The 22676-nt window shown below is 47.9% G+C and overlaps 1 protein-coding gene and 2 long non-coding RNA genes across 20 annotated transcripts in view; 1 reads left to right on the top strand and 2 right to left on the bottom strand.

The window, feature by feature from the left end:
- ABLIM3 (actin binding LIM protein family member 3) overlaps positions 1 to 22676 on the top strand; it is a 136977-nt gene that overhangs the window by 107639 nt on the left and 6662 nt on the right. For 2 of the 8 annotated variants that reach the window (XM_027546008.1, XM_027546009.1), the window contains 10 exons: positions 5877 to 6006; positions 8107 to 8154; positions 9186 to 9320; positions 10764 to 10828; positions 17160 to 17307; positions 18497 to 18526; positions 19101 to 19159; positions 20897 to 20957; positions 22032 to 22039; positions 22530 to 22610. In XM_027546008.1, the coding sequence (XP_027401809.1) occupies positions 5877 to 6006; positions 8107 to 8154; positions 9186 to 9320; positions 10764 to 10828; positions 17160 to 17307; positions 18497 to 18526; positions 19101 to 19159; positions 20897 to 20957; positions 22032 to 22039; positions 22530 to 22610 (765 nt within the window). Of the gene's footprint in view, positions 1 to 3708; positions 3865 to 5361; positions 5392 to 5876; positions 6007 to 6669; positions 6769 to 8106; positions 8155 to 9185; positions 9321 to 10763; positions 10829 to 17159; positions 17308 to 18496; positions 18527 to 19100; positions 19160 to 20896; positions 20958 to 22031; positions 22040 to 22529; positions 22611 to 22676 lie in introns of all 8 variants that reach the window. The other 6 variants (XM_027546003.1, XM_027546006.1, XM_027546004.1 and 3 more) reach the window with 6 other exon arrangements.
- On the bottom strand, positions 11139 to 13630 carry LOC113895184. The gene is made up of 2 exons (XR_003511787.1): positions 13591 to 13630; positions 11139 to 12198 (listed from the first exon to the last, which is right to left on the bottom strand). It is a non-coding gene; the product is annotated as an uncharacterized LOC113895184 (long non-coding RNA).
- The window catches only part of LOC113895183, a 114361-nt gene continuing 107490 nt past the window's right edge, over positions 15806 to 22676 (bottom strand). For 8 of the 11 annotated variants that reach the window (XR_003511777.1, XR_003511780.1, XR_003511785.1 and 5 more), the window contains 3 exons: positions 19906 to 20123; positions 19515 to 19593; positions 17301 to 17748 (listed from right to left, as the gene is read on the bottom strand). This is a non-coding gene — a long non-coding RNA (uncharacterized LOC113895183). Of the gene's footprint in view, positions 15917 to 16153; positions 17749 to 19514; positions 19594 to 19905; positions 20124 to 22676 lie in introns of those variants that run through there. The other 3 variants (XR_003511784.1, XR_003511783.1, XR_003511786.1) reach the window with 3 other exon arrangements.

The following is a 22676-nucleotide window of genomic DNA, read 5'->3' as shown; positions in this document are numbered from 1 at the left end:
CAGTACAGTCCGTGGGACCTCAGAGCTCAGAGCAGGGCCAGGAGGAGTGGGCTGTGGGTCTCAGTTGAGCAGACAATGAACAGCACAGTGCCCAGACAGCAGCGGGATGGGATGGGATGGAGGAGTGGAAGGGCCTTGGGAAGTGTTTAAAATGTCAACAGTCCTAAGGTCTTTATGAAAGTTGCTGTCTCTATGGAAGTCTTGACTCCTGAGACTTCCACCCCCTAGGTACTGGGAGAATATTATACAATAATATAGTCTCCCTGGATTCTCTCTTAATCTACCTCACCTCAGGACCTCATAAGCCACAGTGGTTTCGGGAGATAGATTCTGATTGACCACAGTGGAAACCGGGTGGCCAGAAACAGGTAATGGCTGGAGGATGCAGACACAGAAAGGACATGGCTTCGGGCGCCATGAGCCGGGTGCTGTCCCCAGCAGGGGAAGCTGTCCCTCAGCCCTTGTGCTTCCTGGAGGCTGCACTCAGGTGAAGTCAGGTGGTCGATAGAGGCTCGCTTCAGTTCAGTGCGAGGAGCAGCTCTCTGAGTGCAGCAACCTCACCGTCCCGGGAAGCTAGGAGAGGCCAGTGCAGGGGACAGGCTCCCAGGCTAGACTGCCTGGGATTGAATTCTAGTACTGCTACTTATTAGCTATGTCACCTTGGGCGAGTTCATTGATTTCTCTGTGCCTGTTTCCTTATGCAAAAATGAGGATAATATTAGTACGTACTGTTAGAGCTGGGGGTTCTATTAACTCAGTTAATCCACAGAAGGGACTTAGGATGCAGTCTGGCTTATTATAGATGGTCATCACATGTTTGCTGGAGTTTTACTGTCATGATTAACTCTGTCTTTACATCTTCAGCATCTTCTTCAAGGATGCCCTCACTGTGTGGGCTTGGAAGGCTGGATTCAGCCCTGCTGGCTAAGTGGTACAAGTTAGAGGATCTTTTGGGCTATAATTTCCTCATCTGGAAAATAGGAATAATATTTTATTTAATTTTTATGTTATATTGGAGAATAGTTGATTTACAATATTACGTGAGTTTCAGGTGTACAACAAAGTTACTCAGCTGTACATATACACATATCCATTCTTTTTCAGATTCTTCTCCCATTACAGAATATTGAGTAGAGTTCCCTGTGCTATATAGTAGGTCCCTGTGGACTATTCATTCCACATCTACTAGTGAGTACTTGTCAGTCCCAAACTTGCAGCCTGTCCCTCCCCTCTATCTTGACAGCCATAAGTCTGCTTTGAAGTCTGTGAGTCTGTTCATTTGTATCATTTTTTTAGATTCCACATAGAAGTGATATCATGTGGTATTTGTCTTTCTCTGTCTGACTTATTTCACTTAGTATGACAACCTCCAGGTTTGTTCATGTTGCTGTAAATGGTATCATTTCCTTCTTCCTATGGCTGAGATTCCACTGTGTGTGTCCACTCCTCTGTTGATGGACACTTAGGTTGTCTCCATGTCTTGACTATTGTAAATAGTGCTGCAGTGAACACTGGGCTGCATGTATCTTTTTGAAGTATGGTTTTCTCTGGATATATGCTCAGGAATGAGATTGCTGATTGCTGATCATATAGTAACTCTATTTCTAGTTTTCTAAGGAACCTCTATACTGTTCTCTGTAGTGGTTATACCAATTTATATTTCCACCAACAATGTAGGAAGGTTCCCTTTTCTCCACACTCTCTGCAGAAATTACTATCTGTAAACTTTTTGATGATGGCTACTTGACTGGTGTGCGGTGATATCTCATTGTAGTTTTGATTTGCATTTTTCATAATTAGCGATGTTGAGCACCTTCTCATGTGCCTCTTGGCCATCTGTATGCCTTCTTTGGAGAAATGTCTACTTAGATTTTCTGCCTATTTTTTTATTGTTTGTTTTGTTTTCTTTGATATTCAGCTATACGAGCAGTTCATGTATTTTAGAGATTAATCCCTTATTGGTCACTTCATTTGCAAATATTTTCTCCCATTCTGTGGGTTATCTTTTTGTTTTGTTTGATTTCCCTTTGCTGTGCAAAAATTTCTAAGTTTAATTAGATTCCATTTGTTTATTTTTGCTCTTATTTTCATTACTCTATGAGGTAGATCATGGCATCTGGTCCCATCACTTCATGGGAAATAGATGGGGAAACAGTGTCAGACTTTATTTTTTGGGGCTCCAGAATCACTGCAGATGGTGACTGCAGCTATGAAATTAAAAGATGCTTACTCCTTGGAAGGAAAGTTATGACTAACCTAGATAGCATATTCAAAAGCAAAGACATTACTTTGCCAACAAAGGTCCATCTAGTCAAGGCTATGGTTTCTCCAGTGGTCATGTATGGATGTGAGAGTTGGACTGTGAAGAAAGCTGAGCACCGAAGAATTGATGCTTTTGAACTGTGGTGTTGGAGAAGACTCTTGAAAGTCCCTTGGACTGCAAGGAGATCCAACCAGTCCATTCTGAAGGAGATCAGCCCTGGGATTTCTTTGGAAGGAATGGTGCTAAAGCTGAAACTCCAGTATTTTGTGGCCACCTCATGTGAAGCGTTGACTCATTGGAAAAGACTCTGATGCTGGGAGGGATTGGGGGCAGAAGGAGAAGGGGACGCCAGAGGATGAGATGGCTGGATAGCATCACTGACTCGATGGACGTGAGTCTGGGTGAACTCCTGGAGTTTGTGATGGACAGGGAGGCCTGGCGTGCTGAGATTCATGGGGTCGCAAAGAGTCGGACACGACTGAGTGACTGAACTGAACTGAACTGATGAGGTAGATCCAAAAAGATATTGCTATGATTTATGTCAAAGAGTATTTTGCCTCCTCTAAGAGTTTTATATTATCTGGTCTCAAGTTTAGGTTTGTAGTCCATTTTGAGTTTATGTATGATGTTGGGCTTCCTTGCTGCTCAGTGATAATGAATCCACCTGCCAATTCAGGAGGCACAGTTTTGATCCCTGAATCAGGAAGACCCCCTTGAGAAGGAAATGGCAACTCATGGGATTTCTTTGCCTAGAAAATCCCATGGACAGAGGAGCCTGGTGGGCTACACTCCTTGGGGTCACAAAGAGTTTGACTTAGGGATTAAACAGCAACAACAATATATGATGTTAAAGAATGTTCTAATTTCGTTCTTTTACATGTAGATCCAGTTTTCCCAACACCACTTATTGAAGAGACTTTTTCTCCATAGTATATTCTTGCCTCTTTTGTGGTAGATTAATTGACCATTGGTGCATGGGTTTATTTCTGGCATTTCTGTCCTGTTCCATTGATATATTTCTGTTTTTGTGCCAGTACCAAACTGTTTGGATTGCTGTATCTTTGTAGTATAGTCTGAAGTCAGAGAGCCTGATTCCTACAGCTTTGTTTTTCTTTCTCAGGATTGTTTTGGTTATTCAGGGTCTTTTGTGTTTCCATACAAGTTTAAAAATTTTTTATTCTAAAAAATAGGAACAATGTTGACCCTTCTTTCACAGAAGTGACCTAACATTTAGAAAAGGTCATTCCTGTACAGCACAGGACAGCACACACATGTGCTCAGTGACTGTCAGCCCGGGTGGAATGAATGACCTGTCTTATTTTCACATTTTCTGAGTCTTCCATCTTAACTGAAGAGGCTCATTCCCTCTGTGCCTGGCTTTTATTTCCACTCTCCTTTCCCGCTTATCTTTCTGCTTCTTTCCTATCCATTTCCCTCTTCCTCAGGCTAAAGTGGATAATGAGATCCTTAATTACAAAGACCTGGCAGCTCTCCCCAAGGTTAAGTCAATCTACGAGGTACAACGCCCTGACCTCATTTCCTACGAGCCTCATTCCAGATACACGTCCGACGAGATGCTGGAGAGGTGTGGCTATGGAGAGGTACGGGGTCTCGCCCTCTCTCTGGGGCCGTTGGAGGAGAGGAGAGCCCACGGGGTCCCCAGGCCCCTCAATCACAGAGACTGAGGCCTCCATAGTGGTGGCCCCCAGACTCTTTTAAACTGGTTTTTATAGTCAACACTTAAAAATCAAGCCATTTCATCCAAAATCTGGCTTTTCTTGAAAGAGCAGAACTGGCAACACTACCCCAGTATTTCCACCACCTGGAGATAGGGAGCAGCACCCTCTGTAGGCAGGACACCGGCTCCCCAATTCTCTCTGATCCCCACTACACCCTGAGAACCCCAACATTAAAGCCAAGAACCTGTGACCACTTATTGCTTGAGCTGTTTTTCCTCTTACAGTGGAGAGGTTTTATACACAGCCTCCAGCTCTCATCACCAGCCAGGCTCAGAGGCCAATTAAGTTTATAAACCCTGGTTAGGTAGGTTCTCTGGGTGTTGCCCCTGGCCTATGCTCAGGGCAAGAGACACTCTTATAAAAAGGCAGCATCAGAAGGGTTTTGAAATAACTAAATGGCTGCTGGACAGGAGAAGGCATTCTCTGGGGTAGGCAGTGGTCCTACTACCGGAGGTCCTGGCAGCAGACGTCCCGGGAGGTGTCCAACCCATCCCAGGCCCCTGCGCTGAGATCGTCTGGCACTTTAGAAGGGGTCCTGGCCTTGTCCCCACTTCGCTGCTGACCTCTTCCTCTCTTAAGGAGGATGGGGTTTCATTTGGTTTAAGAGCCCAGGGCTGAGATTCTCTGAGTTCTGGCCTCTGAAATGGACCAGTAAAAGGAAACCAAGCAGTTGGTAGAGGCTGAGTCTCCTGAAGCCAGAGATGGCAAACAGGGGGCCACAGGCCAGCTCTAGATGTGTTTTGTTTCACTCACAGAGTGTCTTTTAAAAATGTAAATTAGTTATCAACATTTAGACATTAGGAGATTTCACATAGGTGTCTGCTCTTCTGTCTTGTCTTGGAAATAAGAAGCTGTGTTAGCATGGGGCTGGCCTGGGTGCCCTGGAGCTGAGCGCCATCCCCTCTGTGGGCAATGCCTTCCATCCCCAGCTTCCTGCTCCCTGCCCACTCCTGCCTTGATGGCACCAGCCTGGCTCTTGCTTGGCCCTGCATTTGGGACCCCTGCCCTGGGCCCTGTCCTCTGAACCACAGAGGGGGTGTGAACTGACGGAGGGACAGGGAAGGGCCATGGACTGGCCCTGAGCTTGCAGTGGGGAAGCTGGGGTCCCAGTGAAGACCCTACCGATCCTTTCCCGAGGGGCCCCGAGCCCCCTCGTCCCCTCTTGGGGACAGGATCTCAAGGTTCCCTCCCACCCATGAGCACCGCTGACATCTGGCAGGTGAAGTGTTATCCGGGGTGGGGGGCTGGGGGGCAGCTGCAGGCCTCTCTCTGCTCCGTGTAACCACTCTCTGTCCCTCCCTCTCACCCTCCTCTCTCCTTTCGCTCCTTCCACGGCTGCCTTCAAACTTCGCCTCCAAGTCGCTGGGAACCTTATCTCCCTATTCCCAGGTAATTAAGCTGGTTCCGGGAGACCTTTTCTAGAATCGTGTCCTTTTATGCTGACCAAGCAGACTCCTGATTTAGCTCTTGCACAGCCTCCAAAGGTGCTCCCACAACCTGAGCAGAGATGGGGAGAGTTAAGAGCATGACCTGGAGGAAGTGGCAGTGACTTTAAGGGCAGAGATGGCGGGGAGAACCTTCCTTCCAGGGATGGCCTCCCTAACGCTTCTGTGATCCTTGGTCAGATCCCTGGGACTTGACCTACGGGTTGTATTCAAGGGTGTGTGGGAGCGAGTGAAGGCCCTGAGAAGCCACTGCAGCCTCTTGGGCTGCGCGTCACCCAGGGAGGGGGCGTCTGTATTCAGGAGGGTAGCACCGTGCTTCAGCCCCCAGGGATCCCAGAGTCACGTCACTCCCCCTGCTGCCTGCCGGACCCTTGGCTCCAGGCCCCCCTAATGCGGGTCTTGCTCATGGCCCTGCTTCCTCCCCTTCAGGACATCTATGAGAACCTGGACCTCCGGCAGAGACGGGCCTCCAGCCCAGGATACATCGACTCCCCCACTTACAGCAGGCAGGGCATGTCCCCCACCTTCTCCCGCTCACCTCATCACTACTACCGCTCTGGTAAGGAAGGGGGAAGCCCCCAAAGGGACAGGAAAAGCCAAGGGACAGCACCGTGGTTTATGTCCCCAGCTGTGGAGACAGCATGGGGTTCCACGGGACATCTCCATCGCAGCATGGTTCCCGGGAGGCCTGTGGCACCCAGGCCTCGCCAAGTCCCCGCCGATGCCCCTGGCAGGGGAAGAGGAGGGAATATGTGGCACTGAGATGCCGCGGGAGGTGGGTGGTGCGCTGCTGGGGTTGGGGGCAGGGGAAGTGGCAGACCGCCCAGCCGCCCTGGCTGAGAGAAGACGCCTGCATCTCCGTCGTTTGTCCTGTCCCATCCAGAGGGTAGGACCAGAGGACCAGAGTGGCCTGGCTCAACCAAGGCCCACTCAGTGGTTAGGGATGAAGTGGGCAGAGCGATTAAGGGAGTGGCCCAGCTGGGGCGCTAAGAGGGGCAAAGACGCTCAGTGCTGTTGGTTCTTAACAACCCACAAAATCTGACTTGGGGGTGAAGCAGGACAGCGGGGCCAAGCCTGTTTCTGCAGACGCGTGCATGAGAGCACAGCACCCCCGCATCCTGCCGTCGCCACCCTCGCTGCTGCCGTCACTGCCGCCGCTGCATTAATGCCTGTTTTCTCTGTGCCTCTGTTCTCTCTGGGGACCACTGCCTGCGCGCTCCAGGGCCCGAGAGTGGCCGGAGCTCTCCATACCATAGCCAGTTAGATGTGAGGTCCTCCACTCCGACCTCTTACCAGGCTCCCAAGCACTTTCACATCCCAGGTAGGCTGCCAGCCTGGAATTCCCAGCATGGGTGCATGCTCCACGGGGTCACCAGCACCGAGGAGAAATGGGTGCTGGGGACCCTCCCTAACCAGTCACCTGCACTAGCCCACCTCCAGCTCCAACACGCCCACTAACCTTAGCCCATCCACAAGACAGAACCAACCTTGATCAGGACCACCAGGAAGCAGTCCAGGGAAGTGCCTAGAAGGTCTGAGGGCTGTGATGGGACGTGGCAGTAACCGTGCTAAAGGTCATGGGCTTTTGCACCAAAACTCTTGGGACTGAATCCTTGATTCTACTGCTTATAAGCTCGTGACCTCAGGCCAGGGACTTAGCTTCCTGGAGTCTGAGTTGTTCCTTCCGGACAGCCAACCCTGTTCTGGATCCTGAAGGTGCAGCTGTGCTCAAACCAGCCCACTCCCTGCCTTCAGGGTGTTTTAAGTTCTAATGTGGGAAGAGAGCTAATAAATAAGTAAACAAATAAGTAAAAGTATAATTTCAGGAGATGGGTGCTAAATGAAATAAAGACAGGGCGCTGTGGTCAAGTGACGGGGTGGAGGAGCCTGGGCTAGGTGAGGCAGTCAGGAAGGACTTCTTGGAGGAGGTGACATTGAAGCCAAAGATATCCCAGGGTTAAACATCCTGGGTGGAGGAAACAGCCAGTCCAAAGGCCCTAAAACACTGCCTGCAGCAAGCCAGAGTGGCTGGAGGTGGTGAGCATGAAGGAAGGTGATGGGAAGGTAGAGGAAGGCAGAGGGTGGGGGCCCTTGGAAAAGGTCTTACCCTAGTAAGTTCAGCAGAGCCAGGCCTAGGCCCCTGTCTCCCAGCTCTGAGCCCAGGTTTTCACTGCCCACCCACTTTTTCCCAGAAGTTGGTCCTGCCGTTTCTTCTACACCATTCTCAGTTGCCCCAGAAAGTTCTCATCTGGTCTATTTGGGTGGAGGGTGGGGGTGGAGAGTGCGGAACCATGGCTGAAAGGTTCTGGGGACATCCATGTGGAATGAGGCATGGCCGCCGGGTGGAGGTGGGGGAACCTTTCCGCACGGAGTCTTGCTGAGCACAAGCCTGCCTTTACCCGCATGCCCACCATTCCAGCCCAAGCCCCTGCCTCAGCCCCGTTTGAATCCATCCACCCCGTTTCCCCTCTTCTTTCCTGGAACCGGATGGGATGAGGTTGGAGGCTCACCTTTAGAAGAGGAAGTCCACGGGGAGGAGTGGGAAAAGCCTCAGAAGCTGCTAAGCACCTCTCTTCTGGGACCGACTGACCAACTGCTGTCTCCTGTTCTCCTGTCTTTCTCTCTCCTTTTCACTGTCCCTCCCTGGTCTGTCTGGCAGCTGGAGAAAGTAACATCTACCGGAAACCCCCGATCTACAAGCGGCATGGTATGGTCAGGGGCGGAGAGGGCTCGGCAAGGGGAGGGGCAGTTAATAACCTGTGCAGGTGGCTCGGCAGGGCCACTGAGAGGGACGCTGACAAGGATCCAACTCAGTCTGTGTTGGCTGCTCACTCATGGTGGCCTCAGGTGGGGTTTGGTGTCATTTCAAAAGGGCAAGGAAGGCCTGTATCCCCCCTGTCCTTCCCACCATCTCACCTCCCCTCACCCCTATCCTTCCCTGCTGGCTGGTGTCCTAAGGTCCATGGTCAGAGTAACCCTTGTCAAATGCAGGGGCCCTGGGAGAGTGACACTCCCAGGCATCTGTCCTCAAACTTGGAGGTCCATTAGAATCCCGTGGGATGCATACAGGTTCCTGGGCCCCACCCCGGACTTAATCCAAGTTGTGTATTTGTAACAGTTTCTCCAGGTGATTCTAATGTCCAGCCCAGCTTGGGAACCACTGCTCTAAGCTGTTCTCTGTCACCATGGCCTGGGAGTACATGCCTGAAGGCCTGGAGACGGGGTGTGGATGAGAAGGGGCTGAGGGTGCCTTCATTCATTCATCCATTTAGTGTTTCTTACAGAATGGCCTGTGGACCACCTGCACCCGAAATTTATTTACCAATCAGATACCCCGACCCCTCCCCTGCCCTAGACTTCCTTAATTAGAAATACTAACCGTGTAGCCTACACGACTCTGCACTGTAACCCGCTTCATTCATGACTCCTACCTGTGCTCAGAGTGGGAACCACTGTTGAGAGGGAACCACTGTTGAGACATGTTCATTCTGATCCAGTTCCGGTCTCACTCGCTGTGTGGTCTGAGCAAGGCTCTCCCCCTCAGGTGTTCAGATTCCCAACTGTGAAATGAGAGGCTTGACCTCAGTGTTTTCCAGCTCTAACACCCATGTCCCAGACCCTGGCCTGGATGTGGCTTCCCTCCCCTGGGCTGGAGCCCAGTGAAAAGGGACTGTGTGTCCAAGACACTCTTCCTAGGACATCAGCCTCCCTGAAGCTCTCTCTCCGGGTCCTTTGCAGGTGATTTGTCGACAGCAACCAAGAGCAAAACAAGTGAAGACATCAGCCAGGCCTCTAAGTACAGTCCAGCCTACTCGCCAGACCCGTACTATGCGACAGAGTCTGAGTACTGGACCTACCACGGGTCCCCCAAAGGTACCACCCCCCTCCACAAGGGAGCCAGGACCAGAGCCCTGTCACCTACGCCAGGGACACAGAGGGCTAGGACAGACAGTCGCCATTCCTTCACACAATAATGCATTTACTCAGCAAACACGTACTGAGGGCAGTCATAGGCCTTCAGGAGACACTAGAAAGCAAACGAGAGCAGGTCCTGGCCTTGTAGACAAGACATAGGCCCCAACTGGAGAGGGTGGTGAGGTACAGCAGGTAGAGAGCTGATGGCAGGGGAGTGTCATGCAGCCTGGAAGACGACAGAAGCTTCTTAAATGCAGAGCCTCGGCTGCCACAGGAAGGGTGAGGAGCAGGTAAGCCTACAGGATGTAGAAACACAGCTGCAAAGACACAGGATCAGAGGATGGGCTCTACTGGAGCAAAGGAAAGCCTGTCAGCTTAACCTTGAGCTCAGAGAGGGAAGGGCGGGGGTGGGGGTGAGAGACCAGATACCACAGGGCCTTAAAGATTTTGATCTTTATCCAAAATAGTAGGAAGTTGTTAAAAAGTGGTGGCGTGATCAGATTTATGTTTCTAAGAGACCACTTTGGCTGTAGGTGGAAAATGGTTTGGAGAATGGAAAAGAGAGGATTGTGGGCAATGGAAGGCTCTCATAGGCACCTGGCGGGGGGTCTTCATGGTCCTCAAGGTGCCAGCCCACCAGAGGGTGTTTCTTTCAAGTATGGGGAGGAGCTGTCATTAAGTGCCACTTTGCTTCAGCATGTACCTTTAGTAACGAATGTCCATTTGAGCAGTTTCATGGGAGCTCAGAGGTGACCCTGCCCTACCCTCAAAGAATTCTCCATTTGGAAAAGAGTTAGACACCAGCACAGATGTAACCCAGAGAGGAGGAGTGGGCAGTGTCCACAGGAGACAGTGTTCGGAGGGGAATCTTAGATGAGACTCTTTCAATCACAAAAAAAGGAGAAACAGTATTTTTAAAAAATCTCCAAATGGCTTGAGGTGAAACAAGGATTTCCTGGGTCAGGTGACTGGAAGTTTCTGGGGTACAGCTGGATCTAGAGGTGGGTGGGAACCACCAGGACCCGAGCAGTCCTCAGGGCTGGGTGGCTCCAGCCTTAGGCTGACTGTCCTCATGCCAGGATGAGCTCTGGCAGGTCCAGGCTGACCCCCTGCCCTTGGCAGAGAGAACACCTTTCCTGCCAGTGTTAGCAAGAGTCCTCACATCGTGGTTTATTAACTCTGTCTGGGCTGTTAGCTTTGCCGGCGCTTCCCAGCCTAAGAACGGGAAGGGACACTGGGCGTCTCAGTACCGGGAGGCCCACGGTGAAGGCAAAGTGCACTTGTGAGGGGTCGCCCATCTAGAAAGTGGCAGCGCCAAGCAGAAACCCCCTGTGAAGGCTGTGCTGCCCCCGACGCCCTCTCCCCAGGGCAGGGGCTGATCCTAGCTGTCTTTTCCGGCAGTGCCCCGAGCCAGAAGATTCTCATCTGGAGGAGAGGAGGACGACTTTGACCGCAGTATGCACAAGGTAAGCAGGCCACACAACTGAATGAGATGCTGCCATGGTATGTCGCTGAGGGTTTTTTCATTTGTGAGGGACAGAAACCAAATTCAAACTATGATAGAAAAAAAGAAATGCAAAACTTGGCATAACAGAAAAGTCGGCTGGTAGGATTAGCTGTAGGTTATTCCTGCCATCAGGTGGTCAGTGGGTACCAGTGACTTGTATATCGCTGGTGGGAATGGAAAGTGGTGCAGTGGCTGAGGGAGTCTGTGGCCCTCACAAAGTTCCAGGAATTACAACAGGAACTGTCGACGGAAAACACACACACCACCTGAAAGGTACGAATTATGTTTTATTCAGCAGATATACTGAGGACCTAAGCCCAGGATTCAGCCTCTCAGATAGCTCTGAGATAGTATTCCAAAGAGGTAAGGGAAGAGCCAGGATATATAGTTTTTTTCAAAAAAAAAATCAGGAAGTTGAACATCAAAAGATTGCTGCTGACTAAAGAAAAAACAGACATTTCCAGGTAATGAAGTTAGCCCTTTTCTATGTATGGGAAGATGCAAGGGACTGGGCTCACTGAAATCATTCCTTAATTTGCATCTTAACTGTCTAAGGTCAGTATCCTGTTTTTGTCCATCCTGAACCCCCTCAGGGTATACCACTGAGACAAGCCACAGAGGTTGGTGGCAGCAACATCCTTTGTTTATTGATATGGCAGGTGACATCCTTTGCTCACAGTGCTTCCTCTTGGTAATAAATTTGACCAATTTGGGAGGTACTGCATGACCGATTTTGTCCCTTGGTGCCAGGAAGGTGCATTCCTAGATCAGGCAAAGATTCTGTTGACAGGCCACTGAATGTGCTGATTTTCCTTGGATTGGGTCCTGCTGATAATCTAAAAGTCTCTGGGTCATGTGTCTTACTAGTCTGTTATGATCCAGGAAATGTTTTCCCTTGTTCCTTCTTCCCATATCTAGAGTTGCACAATTACAATTATTGTATGTACAGTTATGTACATGATCAACTGCCTTGAGATAACATTAAATTTGTTGGAGGCTTGATTACCCATTGGTAATGTAAGAGATAACAATCTTATAAAACAGAATATAAGCAATACAGCTGGTAACATTAATAAACTGATTGTGCACCAGAGAGAGGCACAAAGTATAAATAATTTGAAAACAACAAGAAAGAACAAACTAAAAGAGTAATTAGTATAACTAGTTGTAATCTGGTCAAAACAAGTCATCAAGTCCACGGGGAATCCAGCTGGAAAAGCCAAATTCTGGAAAGATCAGGTAGAGAAACAAAGGTAAATGTTTCATCTTTGTTTACAAAGGTATACTTTATCAACTTGCTGTAGGTCATAGTGTAAGAGGAAAGTTTTTCTGGAAAACATAAATTAAAAATCAGTAAATATCAGAAAAAGTCATAAAATTATCAATCATATTTATCAATCATTCAGTCCCATGTAATTAATTCCTATTAATCTCGATGAAGTTGTTAGGTTTTCCATTCGTTTTTAAATTTCTTACCCAGTTCAGGAGTATGATCTAAAAGTTATCAGAAACTTATGCTTATCAAATGTCATTTTTAATGAATCTTTTTTAAGATTTTCATTTTATAGAAGTGTCAGAGTAAAACAGTGATTGTCTATAAACAACAAGACTTAAACTGGCAAGGTTAAAGATCTGACTTATTATAACTGACAAGATACTTGGATATTTCTGTGATATAGAACATTTTAAGATAACTAGAATTATGGCTTATAGCTTTATAGTAGGACATATCAGATTTTCAGGAATTCCATATAAATTTTGGAATATCTATATTAATGATATTTAGCCATACAATTTAACCTTGACAGTCCCCAACCTTTGGCACCAGGGAATGTTCTATGGAAGATAATTTTTCCATGGACCAGGGGGATGGTTTCAGGATGATTCAAGGACATTACATTTATTATGCACTTTATTTCTAATCTGGCCACCACTGATCTGACAGAAGGTACCAGTCCATGGCCCAGAGGCTGGAGACCCCTGATTTATTAATAACATACCAAATAAATAGCAATTTCTGAGATGCCTCAGAATTTCTTTGAAGCATCCCAGAGTTAGCTAGGGATCAAATAATTTCAGTTAGAATTTGTTCTTTGGGAAATTTGTCAAAAATATCACAAAGGTTTCACAAAGGTTTCAAAACACTTGGCCAAACAGGATCATAGATCACTGTGAAACAATACTTACTTAACCAAAGTGACAATTTCAAAAACAAATACAGGTAACTGCATATTACTATTAGAGGTAGGCTGGTACAAGACTGGATTTGGTTCCTCTCTCTGTTAAGAGAACAAAGTTTTCTTGGAATACTGCTTTTGACAGGTTGTGTGAGATTCTTTTTCTATAAGTGATTTGTATTTGTTTTTGAAATGTTTTGTCTTTTTGACCTACTGTATAGCATGGGGAACTCAATATTCTATAATAACCTTTATGGAAAAAGAATCTGAAAAATGGATATATGTATAAATTGAATCATTTATCGATACATCTGAAACTAACACAGCATGGTAAATCACCTATACTCCAGTATGAAAGAAAAATTTTTAAATTAATAGGAAAAACTCTAAAGTTTTAAGTTACCAAAAATCTGCAGAAACTATTTTAAATCAATATACCCAAATCATCAGTTCAGTTCACTCGCTCAGTCGTGTCCTACTCTTTGCAACCCCATGGCCTATAGCACGCCAGGCTTCCTGTCCATCACCGACTCCCAGAGCTTACTCAAACTCATGTCTATCGAGTTGGTGATGCCATCCAACCATCTCATCCTCTGTCTTCCCCATCGCCTCCTGCCTTCAATCTTTCCCAGCATCAGGGTCTTTTCCAAGGAGTCAGTTCTTTGCATCAGGTGGCCAAAATATTGGAGTTTCAGCATCAGCCTTTCCAATGATTTCCTTTAGGATGGACTGGTTGGATCTCCTTGCAGTCCAAGGAACTCTCAAGAGTCTTCTCCAATAACACAGTTCAAAAGCAGTTAAAAACCCAAATCATAATTATTCCTAAAGGGTTCACCTGAAAACTTTAATCTCATATACCTTTATTTTTATAACTTGCAAAAATATCATCATACTAATTTTTTTTTGCTGACAAATGCTGCAACAGAAATAACATGAACTTACTGACCTTCAGTAAAGCTTGGTACAAAAGTAAGAAATGTCTGTCTTATTAAACCAGCAAGCTTAAGTTAGCTTTAATACCAGGTATTAATTTAATATTGAATATTTCCTAAATGAACGTGAAATTCATTCTGGCCAGTTGCATTTTGTTTAGAAGTATTTAATTTGTAACCACTTACTTTTAAGCTAATTAAATAGTTCTTTTATAAATTTAATTTTGACAGTATTTTCTGGAGGTAGAGACACCTCATGTAATGTATATGTATATTTACATTAGCTTCACCTTAAAAACTTAGTTATGAATCAGGTATTACAATATAAACTTACTAGTTTATAAATAACAGTTGGAATAAGTTAAATTTGCTTGCTCAGATTACTATGGCCTTGCTCTTTGTGAAAAAGACTAAATATCATTTAGACAGCAGACCATTTTTGAGAATTAAAAGCAACTGTCTTTGTCCTGCAAGTTTCTAGAAATCAGAAATGTGAATACAGCCCACACTGATGACACATACACAAAATGCCTAAGAAAATCAGGTAGAATACTTACATCTCAAAGACACGGGGACAGAAATGCAAGTTCTCCCTAGAAGGGCTTTTGTTTCTTTAAGGTCAGAATTCCGTAAAGATGTTTTATCAAGATGGCTTTCTCTAATTTAACTGTGTACTCAATAGAAGAGGCCCTCCCCACCCCCACCCCCTGCCTTAGTCATTTTCAGGACAAGAGTTCCTTCAGTTCCTAATGAAGTAAGTACTTGTAAATATTAAGTTTTGTACATGCAGAAATCTGGCTGGGGTCTTAGAGGCTGGCAACCTGTCGATCCTTATTCTTTTTGTTTTGAAAGCTGTATTCCCCATTCCAAGGTCAGTTTGTCCAAATAAAGTCACTAATGATGACTGGTGTGAGCTTAACCCCTCTAGATTTTAGCCTGGAGTCCTTTTAGCCCTGTGTTTTGGTTTCTCCCTTCAGTAGCCTGAGACCACTGAGGGTGCTTGGAGTATGGAGTGGTCGGCTCTTTTGCATGTCCATGGAAAGCAAGTTTTTAATTAAAAAGCGTGAGTTACCCTATAGGTACAGCTGCACGGTGTGAGGACTTGGCTCTGTCACTCCCACAAGTTTCTCAGTTTCCTCAGAAAGCCATTGCCGGCCAGGAGGTGATGTTCCTTCTGAGCTGAAAGCTCTCATGAAATATCTTCACTTTTATTACTAAGCATCCAATTCAAGGAAAAACAACAAGCCAGTCTATATAATTACTGCGTCCAACCTTACTCAGGGTCTTACAACTGAGCCAAGTCTCCTCAGTATTTCAACTGAGGATAACCCGCTCAGTGTCTAAACTGGGCAAAAAGTCTTCACAGTGTCTTCAGACAGAGGATAACCCAGGTACCTCTTCTTGAAACTAAGTTTCAAGGATAACCTACCTCTCTTCCAGTGAGGAGTTTAACACCACTGAATAAAACTTAGGATCACCAGCCAATAATAGGAGAGTGAAGTGGAAGTCAGTCATGTCCAACTCTTTGGGACCCCACGGACTATACACTTCATGGAATTCTCCAGGGCATCTTCCCAACCCAGGGATCGAACCCAGGTCTCCCGCATTGCAGGTGGATTCTTTACCAGCTGAGCCACAAGGGAAGCCCAATAACAGGAGAGATTCACCCAAATTCATCTGGACTCTGAGGAGGCAGACAGGCCCAAGAATCCTCTGCTGGTACCTAGGCTCTGGAGCCTTTAGAGTTCAGGCAGAGGAGAAAAGTCTGCTCTGGGTCCCTCTGTGGCTGCCAAAACTGTTGACAAAAAATATATATATATGCAACTGAAAAGTTGAGAATTATGTTTTATTCAGCAGACACTAAGGACCTAAGCTCTCAGATATCTCTGAGGCACAGTTCTGAAAAGGTAAGGGAGGAACCAGGAGATAAAGGAGTTTCTGTAAAACAAGACAAAAAATAGTCAAACATCAAAAGATTATAATTAAGGAAAAAACAAACATCTCAAGTTAATGAATTTAGCCCTTTTCTATGTATGGGAAGATGCAAGAGTCTGGGCTCATTGAAATGATTCATTTGTTATGTACCTTAACTATCTAGGGCCAGCATCCGGTTTTACTCCCTTCTGAATCCCCTCAGGGTGCACGGGGCGGGGGGCGGGGGGGGGGGGGGGGGGGGGGGTTGCGGGGGGTGGCGGCTGTAGAGGTTGGTTTGATGGTTGCAACATCCTTTGTTATTGATATGGCAGGAGATGTTCTTGGTTCACAGACCCATCAATTCCATTCCTAGGTAGATACCCAGAAGAATTGAAAACTGGTACTCAATAACATACACGCAGGTCATGGCAGAACCACTCACAATAACCAAGAGGTGGAAGCAGCCCAAAAGTTCATCAACTCACGAATGAATAAACAAAATGTGGCATATCCATATGACAGAGTATCAGCTAAAAAAAGAATGAGGTGCTGATACATGGTACAGTGTATATGAACCCTGCAAACACTACGCTTAGTGAAAGAAGCCGGACACAAAAGCCCACATACGGGTACAATTCCACTTATATGGAATATCCAGAAGAGCTAAATCCACAGAGACAGAACAGAGACTGGTGATTATCAAGGCCTAGAAGGAAAGGGGGGGAAAGAGAGTGATCATTTAATGAGTAGAGGGTCTTCTTTTGGGGTAAAATGATAAAAATGATGTGAAAATAGGTGGAGGTTGTGGCTACACAGTATCAGGAATGTACTAAATGACACTCACTGTATTGTGTGGTCTCTTTAAAATGGTTAATTTTATGTTTGTGACTTTCACCGCCGCCCCCCCACCAAAAAAAATGTCTTTTTTAAAAATGGGTGCCAGCAACTCCAAGAGTCCCAGGAAGGCTCTCCCTGGCCTAGCTAGCGCCATCTGTCCATCGCTGAACCAATCACTGTGGACAGTGATTGTCCGCAATGCTGTTGTTGGCCAGGTCTTACTTCTGTGCCCACCACCAGGGCCCCACTCTGACCAATGAAGTCCCCCAAAAGAAAACATGGATGCTACGAAGGTAGAGGGACACTGGGAAGGCAAAAAACGTGAGAGGTTCACTCTATAGAGTCTGGTCCCTCAGCCCTTCCCAAGCCTGTTTCAGCTCAGTGTTCTTTGTTTCCTTCTAACTTCATCTTCCTCCTCTCCCACCCCCAGCTCCAGAGCGGAATTGGCAGACTGATTCTGAAGGAAGAGATGAAGGCCAGGTCCAGTTCCTATGCAGACCCCTGGACCCCGCCCCGGAGCTCCACTAGCAGCCGGGAGGCCCTGCACACAGCTGGCTACGATGTGTCCCTAAATGGCTGTAAGCACTGCCCCGGAGCCTGCTGGGGGCGGCAGGGGCGGGGGGCACTTTCTTCCCCATCAGTTCTTCCCTAAGTGAATCTAACCTCCTACACAGCCGCACCAGGGTCTAGAATACAGGCTAAAGACCATGCTCTGACCTGAGGAGGCACTTCTGCCTCTTTGGGTCAATCTGAAGCTGTGACTTCCAGTCAGGTGCCATGTAAAGAAAGAAAAAGCTCTTCTAATAGTCTGAAGATAAACGGGGCTGACTCTTGAGGTAGTTGAGCCTTCCATCACTGGAAGTGTACAATCAGAGGCTTGGTTCAAGCATTTTGCCCTGCGAGTCTCTCAGTGTAAGCTCCTCCCTATTCCTGGACCCACACATAACTCTACCTGCCTCATCTCTTACTTACCCCTGTGGGATTCAGTCCTGCCAGGAAATCCTGTCTCAGGTCAATACCTGATGGATAAACAAAGGTACCAATTACAATCCAGTGTGCTGGGCATTTGCAGATACACTATAGCCTTGGTCCTCACAAAGACCCAGAATGTAGAGGGATTATTACCACCCAGTTCATAGAGGAGAGAGCCCTTGCCCAAAGTCAGACCCAACACAGAGTGACTCAGGCCATAAGCTTTTTCCCCTCTTGGCTGTATGCACTGCACCTTGACTCCAGGTGAGGTCAAAGATGACAGTGGTAGTGATGCTGATAAAGCCAGTGTTATGGAGGGTTTGTATCTGTCAGACACTGTACTGATATTTACTGTATTGTGCCCTATATCTTTCACAAGAACCCTATAAAGGAGACACTGTCCTTCCCTGTCTTACAGATAAGCATGATTTACTAATCTGAAGCTGGGTATCTATTAATGGCAGAGCCGGGATGAACTGATGAGCTGTTTTCCTGTTTGACCACTGAGGGGCACTGTTTTCAACCCCTGGCTCTGGGCTCTACATTTTTCTATCAGAGCTGGTCAAAATTTAGCTCCATCAATGGCATCTGTGCGGCAGCTATCACAGAGCACCTGCGCTGGGCTGCATGCTGGCCTGAGGAGGGGGGACCTGCTGCAGATGCAGCAGTTAGAAACTGACCGGTGGGAAGAGGCACTGAAGACACCCTCCAACCTGCCGGCCAGGGTGGCCCAGGAATGAGAGCTGTTTCTGTCTGTCAACATGAGCACTGATCTCCAACTTCTCTCTCTTGCAGCCCCTCGGTCCCACTACCTGGCTGACAGTGGTACGTCCTGCCCACCCTACCTTCAGACCATCATGTTGTGTGAGGGCCAGAGCCGAGTCAGCTGCAGGGCCCCCTGAGCTGTGATGAGTATACAGCATGGATGTTCCAGCACAGTCCTCATCTGACATAGTTTGTCAGATGGTGGGCCTTAATCTTTGGTTCTGGAACCAGGGCAGCCGTGCCCAATGGCTCCCAGAGAGAAAGAAAGAGCATACACATCTTCCACCATGTGGGAGCCTGCCCGTCTGAGTTCTGAGCTCGACTCCAATCCCAGGGCCTATGTTCAGAGCCACCCTGTAGCCAGGACACATGGGTCCATCATAGGAGTGTAAATGCGAGCATTTAAGGCCAAAAGACTGTGAGTGGGTACTTCGGGGGGGCCTTGAATTCTGCCAGGATGAGGCACCCCTGAGATGGTCAGCTGTAAGCCTGGAGAGCAGTGGAAGGAGCTGGCGGCCCCTGTCCATGCCCCTTCCCATGGAAGTGGGAGTAACACTGGCCATTTGCCCAGATGACCTCGGGGAGAGGGAACCCTGGCTTGGGGCTTCTGGTAATTGTCTCGGCTCCTTTTCAGATCCCCTCATCTCTAAATCTGCCTCCCTGCCTGCCTACAGAAGAAACGGGCTGCACAGGGTAAGTAAGAGAGGATGCACTGGGGACATTCTCCCCAAGCGGTTCACAGCTCCTGCACCCGCTCGTGGGTGATGACAAACGGGTGAAACCTAGACAGAGGCTTTGGGGCTAGAGGTGCACTGACAAAAGAGCCCCCGTGGGAGGCCTGGGAGCCCCTAGTATTTATGGCACAATTACTCCATGCTGAGCACTCACTCATTGTAACCCTGCAAGGTACTTACTATTTTTAATAACCTATTTTGTGGATGAAGAAACGGAGGTTCAGACAGGTGCAGTGACCTGCTTGAGCTCTCATTCCCAGTAAGTGCTGAGCCAGGATTCGAGCTGACCTCACAGCCTGACCTGACTGACTCACCTGCTGTGGCCTGGAGCCTTCCGAACTCTTAGATATCCTACAGCGTAAAACCTTCATGGAAGCTGAGTTTGTTTAAGGACTGAAAGGGAATGAAAATGGCTTGTTGGCAAAAGGAGAGGCTCTGTGACTGGACAAGGGATGGGGGGAGGGAAGGGACATTAAGGCAGACATTCATTACTGTCTGGCCCTGAACAGGGCCAGCACTGTTCCGGATGCTGGGGGTCCTACGGTGAACATATTTGCTGCTCCTGTGGAGCTCACATTCTAGCTGGAGAGACAGATGACCTGTAAGTGCATGTGTGACTTGAAGTCAGCAGTCACGTGTATTTGGAGAAGGTCAGAGAGGGGTGAATTTAAACAAAGGCCTGAGTGCAGGGAGGGACGACCTCACCTGTCCAAGATGAGGAAGAACCACCCAAATAGAGGCAAGCACCGTGTCAGAGTCCCTCGGTGGAGAGGACACGAGGCGGGGATGGAGTGAGCGTGGAGATGAAGCCAGACAGGTGTCATTAGGGCCCAGCGCTGGTAAAGACTCAGAAGGTTTCCCGTGGGTGTGCTGCACCATCCAACTCAGATTTGTAATGGGCTCCCCCTTGTGTAGAGAAGAGACTGCAAAGGGACAGAAGTGGGAGACTTAACTGTATGAGAGACAATTTTAGGGTTAAGCACACAAAAGGGATCAGAGCTCCATGGTAGAGAGATGGCTGGTGTTAATACCATCCCCTCTCCCAAGCAGGGGACAGACAGACCCTGTCCTCAACACGCCCAGAGCCTGGACATTTGTTCATGAACAGATGTTTATACTGAAAGCCATTTATGTATGCCAGGCATTGCTCTGGGTGCTTGGAATACCAGTGACCAAATCAAACAAAAACCCCTGCCCCTTGGAGCTTATATTCTTGTAGAGAGAAACAGAAAGCAAGTAGGACTACGTGGTATGCAAATCACCTTATACACACTGTGTAGACAGAGTCGGACACGGCTGAAGCGACTTAGCAGCAGCAGCAGAGGGTAGTAAGTGCTATGGGAAAAAAGGGGGAAGTTGAGCAGGACAAGAAGGGTGGCGAGTTGGGGAAGGGGCGACTTATAATTTTAGATAGAGTTGTCAGGGTAGATCTCATAGAAAAAATGATACTTGAGTAATGAAAGAAAGTGTATGCTGCAGTTCACCAGCATATGACTATTTACGGAGTGCCTACTATGTGCCAGGCCTACGCACTAGGCACACGGCAGCAAATTAAATCATCCCAACTTGAGACTGAAGCTTCTGAGACAGCGCTGAGTCCCACCAGCTCCAGTCCACTTTCTGGAGACGGGTGAGGACTTGAGTGAGGCAGAGGTGAGCCCACCTCAGGCCAGCCCTGCTTCTGTCTCCCCTGCAGACACCCAGCGCAGACCTATTCCACTACGACAGCATGAACGCCGTCAACTGGGGCATGCGAGGTGAGTGTGGGCCTCTCCTGGGACTTCACAGGGACCTCGTTACAATGCGCTGCTCACAACTGCCCACTTGACAAACGATTATGGCCCCACCCTGGGCTCTATCTAAACCCCGAGTTCCCTTTCATTTCCCATTCCCTCCCTTTTCCCCTGCTCCTCCCTCATCCTCTCAGGTCCCTGGCCTTGGGTGATCTCCAGCCCATTTGTCCCATCTGGATTCCCAGAGCCATCACAGAGTGCTTGCTTTTCTCCCAGTACTGCTGAGCTGGAGTTGCCTGCCAGTCCCCAGGTGGAGGGAAACACTCAAAGCCAGACACATTGTTCCCAGAAAAAATTCCATGAACCTCACACTGTGATGCTCTTCCACCGGCCTCATCCGGCTCCAGTAAGCAGGCTCAGGCAGGTCCACATCAAACCCTGGAGGAATCCCCCTGGAAGATGAAGGACTTCACCCATTTGCTTCATGGCCCCCAGGCTCTTCTTATTTCTATTCTAAATATCTCTAAAAACCTGTCCCTGGATCAGCCCAACCCCTTTCTCCACTGTATTCAAACCAGCCTTGATTTAGGATGAATTCAATAAGGATAGGGTCTCTATAACAGAAGCCAGTGCATATATATGGAATTTAGAAAGATGGTAACAATAACCCTGTATACGAGACAGCCAAAGAGACACTGATGTATACAACAGTCTTTTGGACTCTGTGGGAGAGGGAGAGGGTGGGATGATTTGGGAGAATGGCATTAAAATACGTATAATATCATATATGGAACGAGTCGCCAGTCCAGGTTCGATGCACGATACTGGATGCTTGGGGCTGGTGCACTGGGACGACCCAGAGGGATGGTATGGGGAGGGAGGAGGGAGGAGGGTTCAGGATGGGGAACACATGTATACCTGTGGTGGATTCATTTCGATATTTGGCAAAACTAATACAATATTGTAAAGTTTAAAAATAAAATTAAATTTAAAAAGAAAGAAAAGTGAAAGGGAAAAAAAAAAAAAAGAAGCCAGTGTAGGGATGCAAAGCAAAGACTGATGGTTTCTACTTTTTGTGTGTCTCTTTTCTCTCTGCAGAGTACAAGGTAAAGACACATAGACCCTGGGGGTCTCTGGGACCCTGCAAGTTGCCACACTGGGGACGAGCGGGAAGATGACAGCACTGTCTATGCAGGGAAGGGAACATCGACAAAAAACCCCAAGGGTCCTCTCAGGACTAGCATTTCCGGTCCCTGCTTGGGCACTTTCCCTGAATCCTGCCCTACATCTCTTGCCTCCTGAAACCAGACAGTTCCCCCAGGCCTCGGAGACGTTTCTGGAGGCTTGCCAATCACAAATATGAGACATTCACATGCAGGAGCCCTTCTGCTCACACACCACGCTCATCCCTGGCAGTATCCAAGGACTGTGGGGCCTTGCCTTTGGGAGACGGCGCCTTGAGGCTGCCAGGAAACCCCAAAGAGGACGCACCAGTGCTTCCTCCAGACTTGATAATCGCTGGCCCTTCCTGGATAGAAGAGGGATCGCAGCCACCACCCTCACCCAGCCTGCAAACACCCCCTCCTCTCTCCTCAGATCTACCCTTACGAACTGCTGCTGGTGACCACAAGAGGGAGAAACCGACTGCCCAAGGATGTGGACCGGACGCGTTTAGAGGTAGGTACAGAAAACTGAGCAGGAGCCTCTGGGTTTGAAGTGATTGCAGAATTTGACCGGTCTAAC

The sequence above is a fragment of the Bos indicus x Bos taurus genome, chromosome 7, assembly GCF_003369695.1.
Source record: "Bos indicus x Bos taurus breed Angus x Brahman F1 hybrid chromosome 7, Bos_hybrid_MaternalHap_v2.0, whole genome shotgun sequence".
Classification (NCBI taxonomy): domain Eukaryota; kingdom Metazoa; phylum Chordata; class Mammalia; order Artiodactyla; family Bovidae; genus Bos; species Bos indicus x Bos taurus.
Note: the sequence above shows the minus strand (reverse complement) of the source record. Positions and strands in the feature narration are given on the sequence as shown.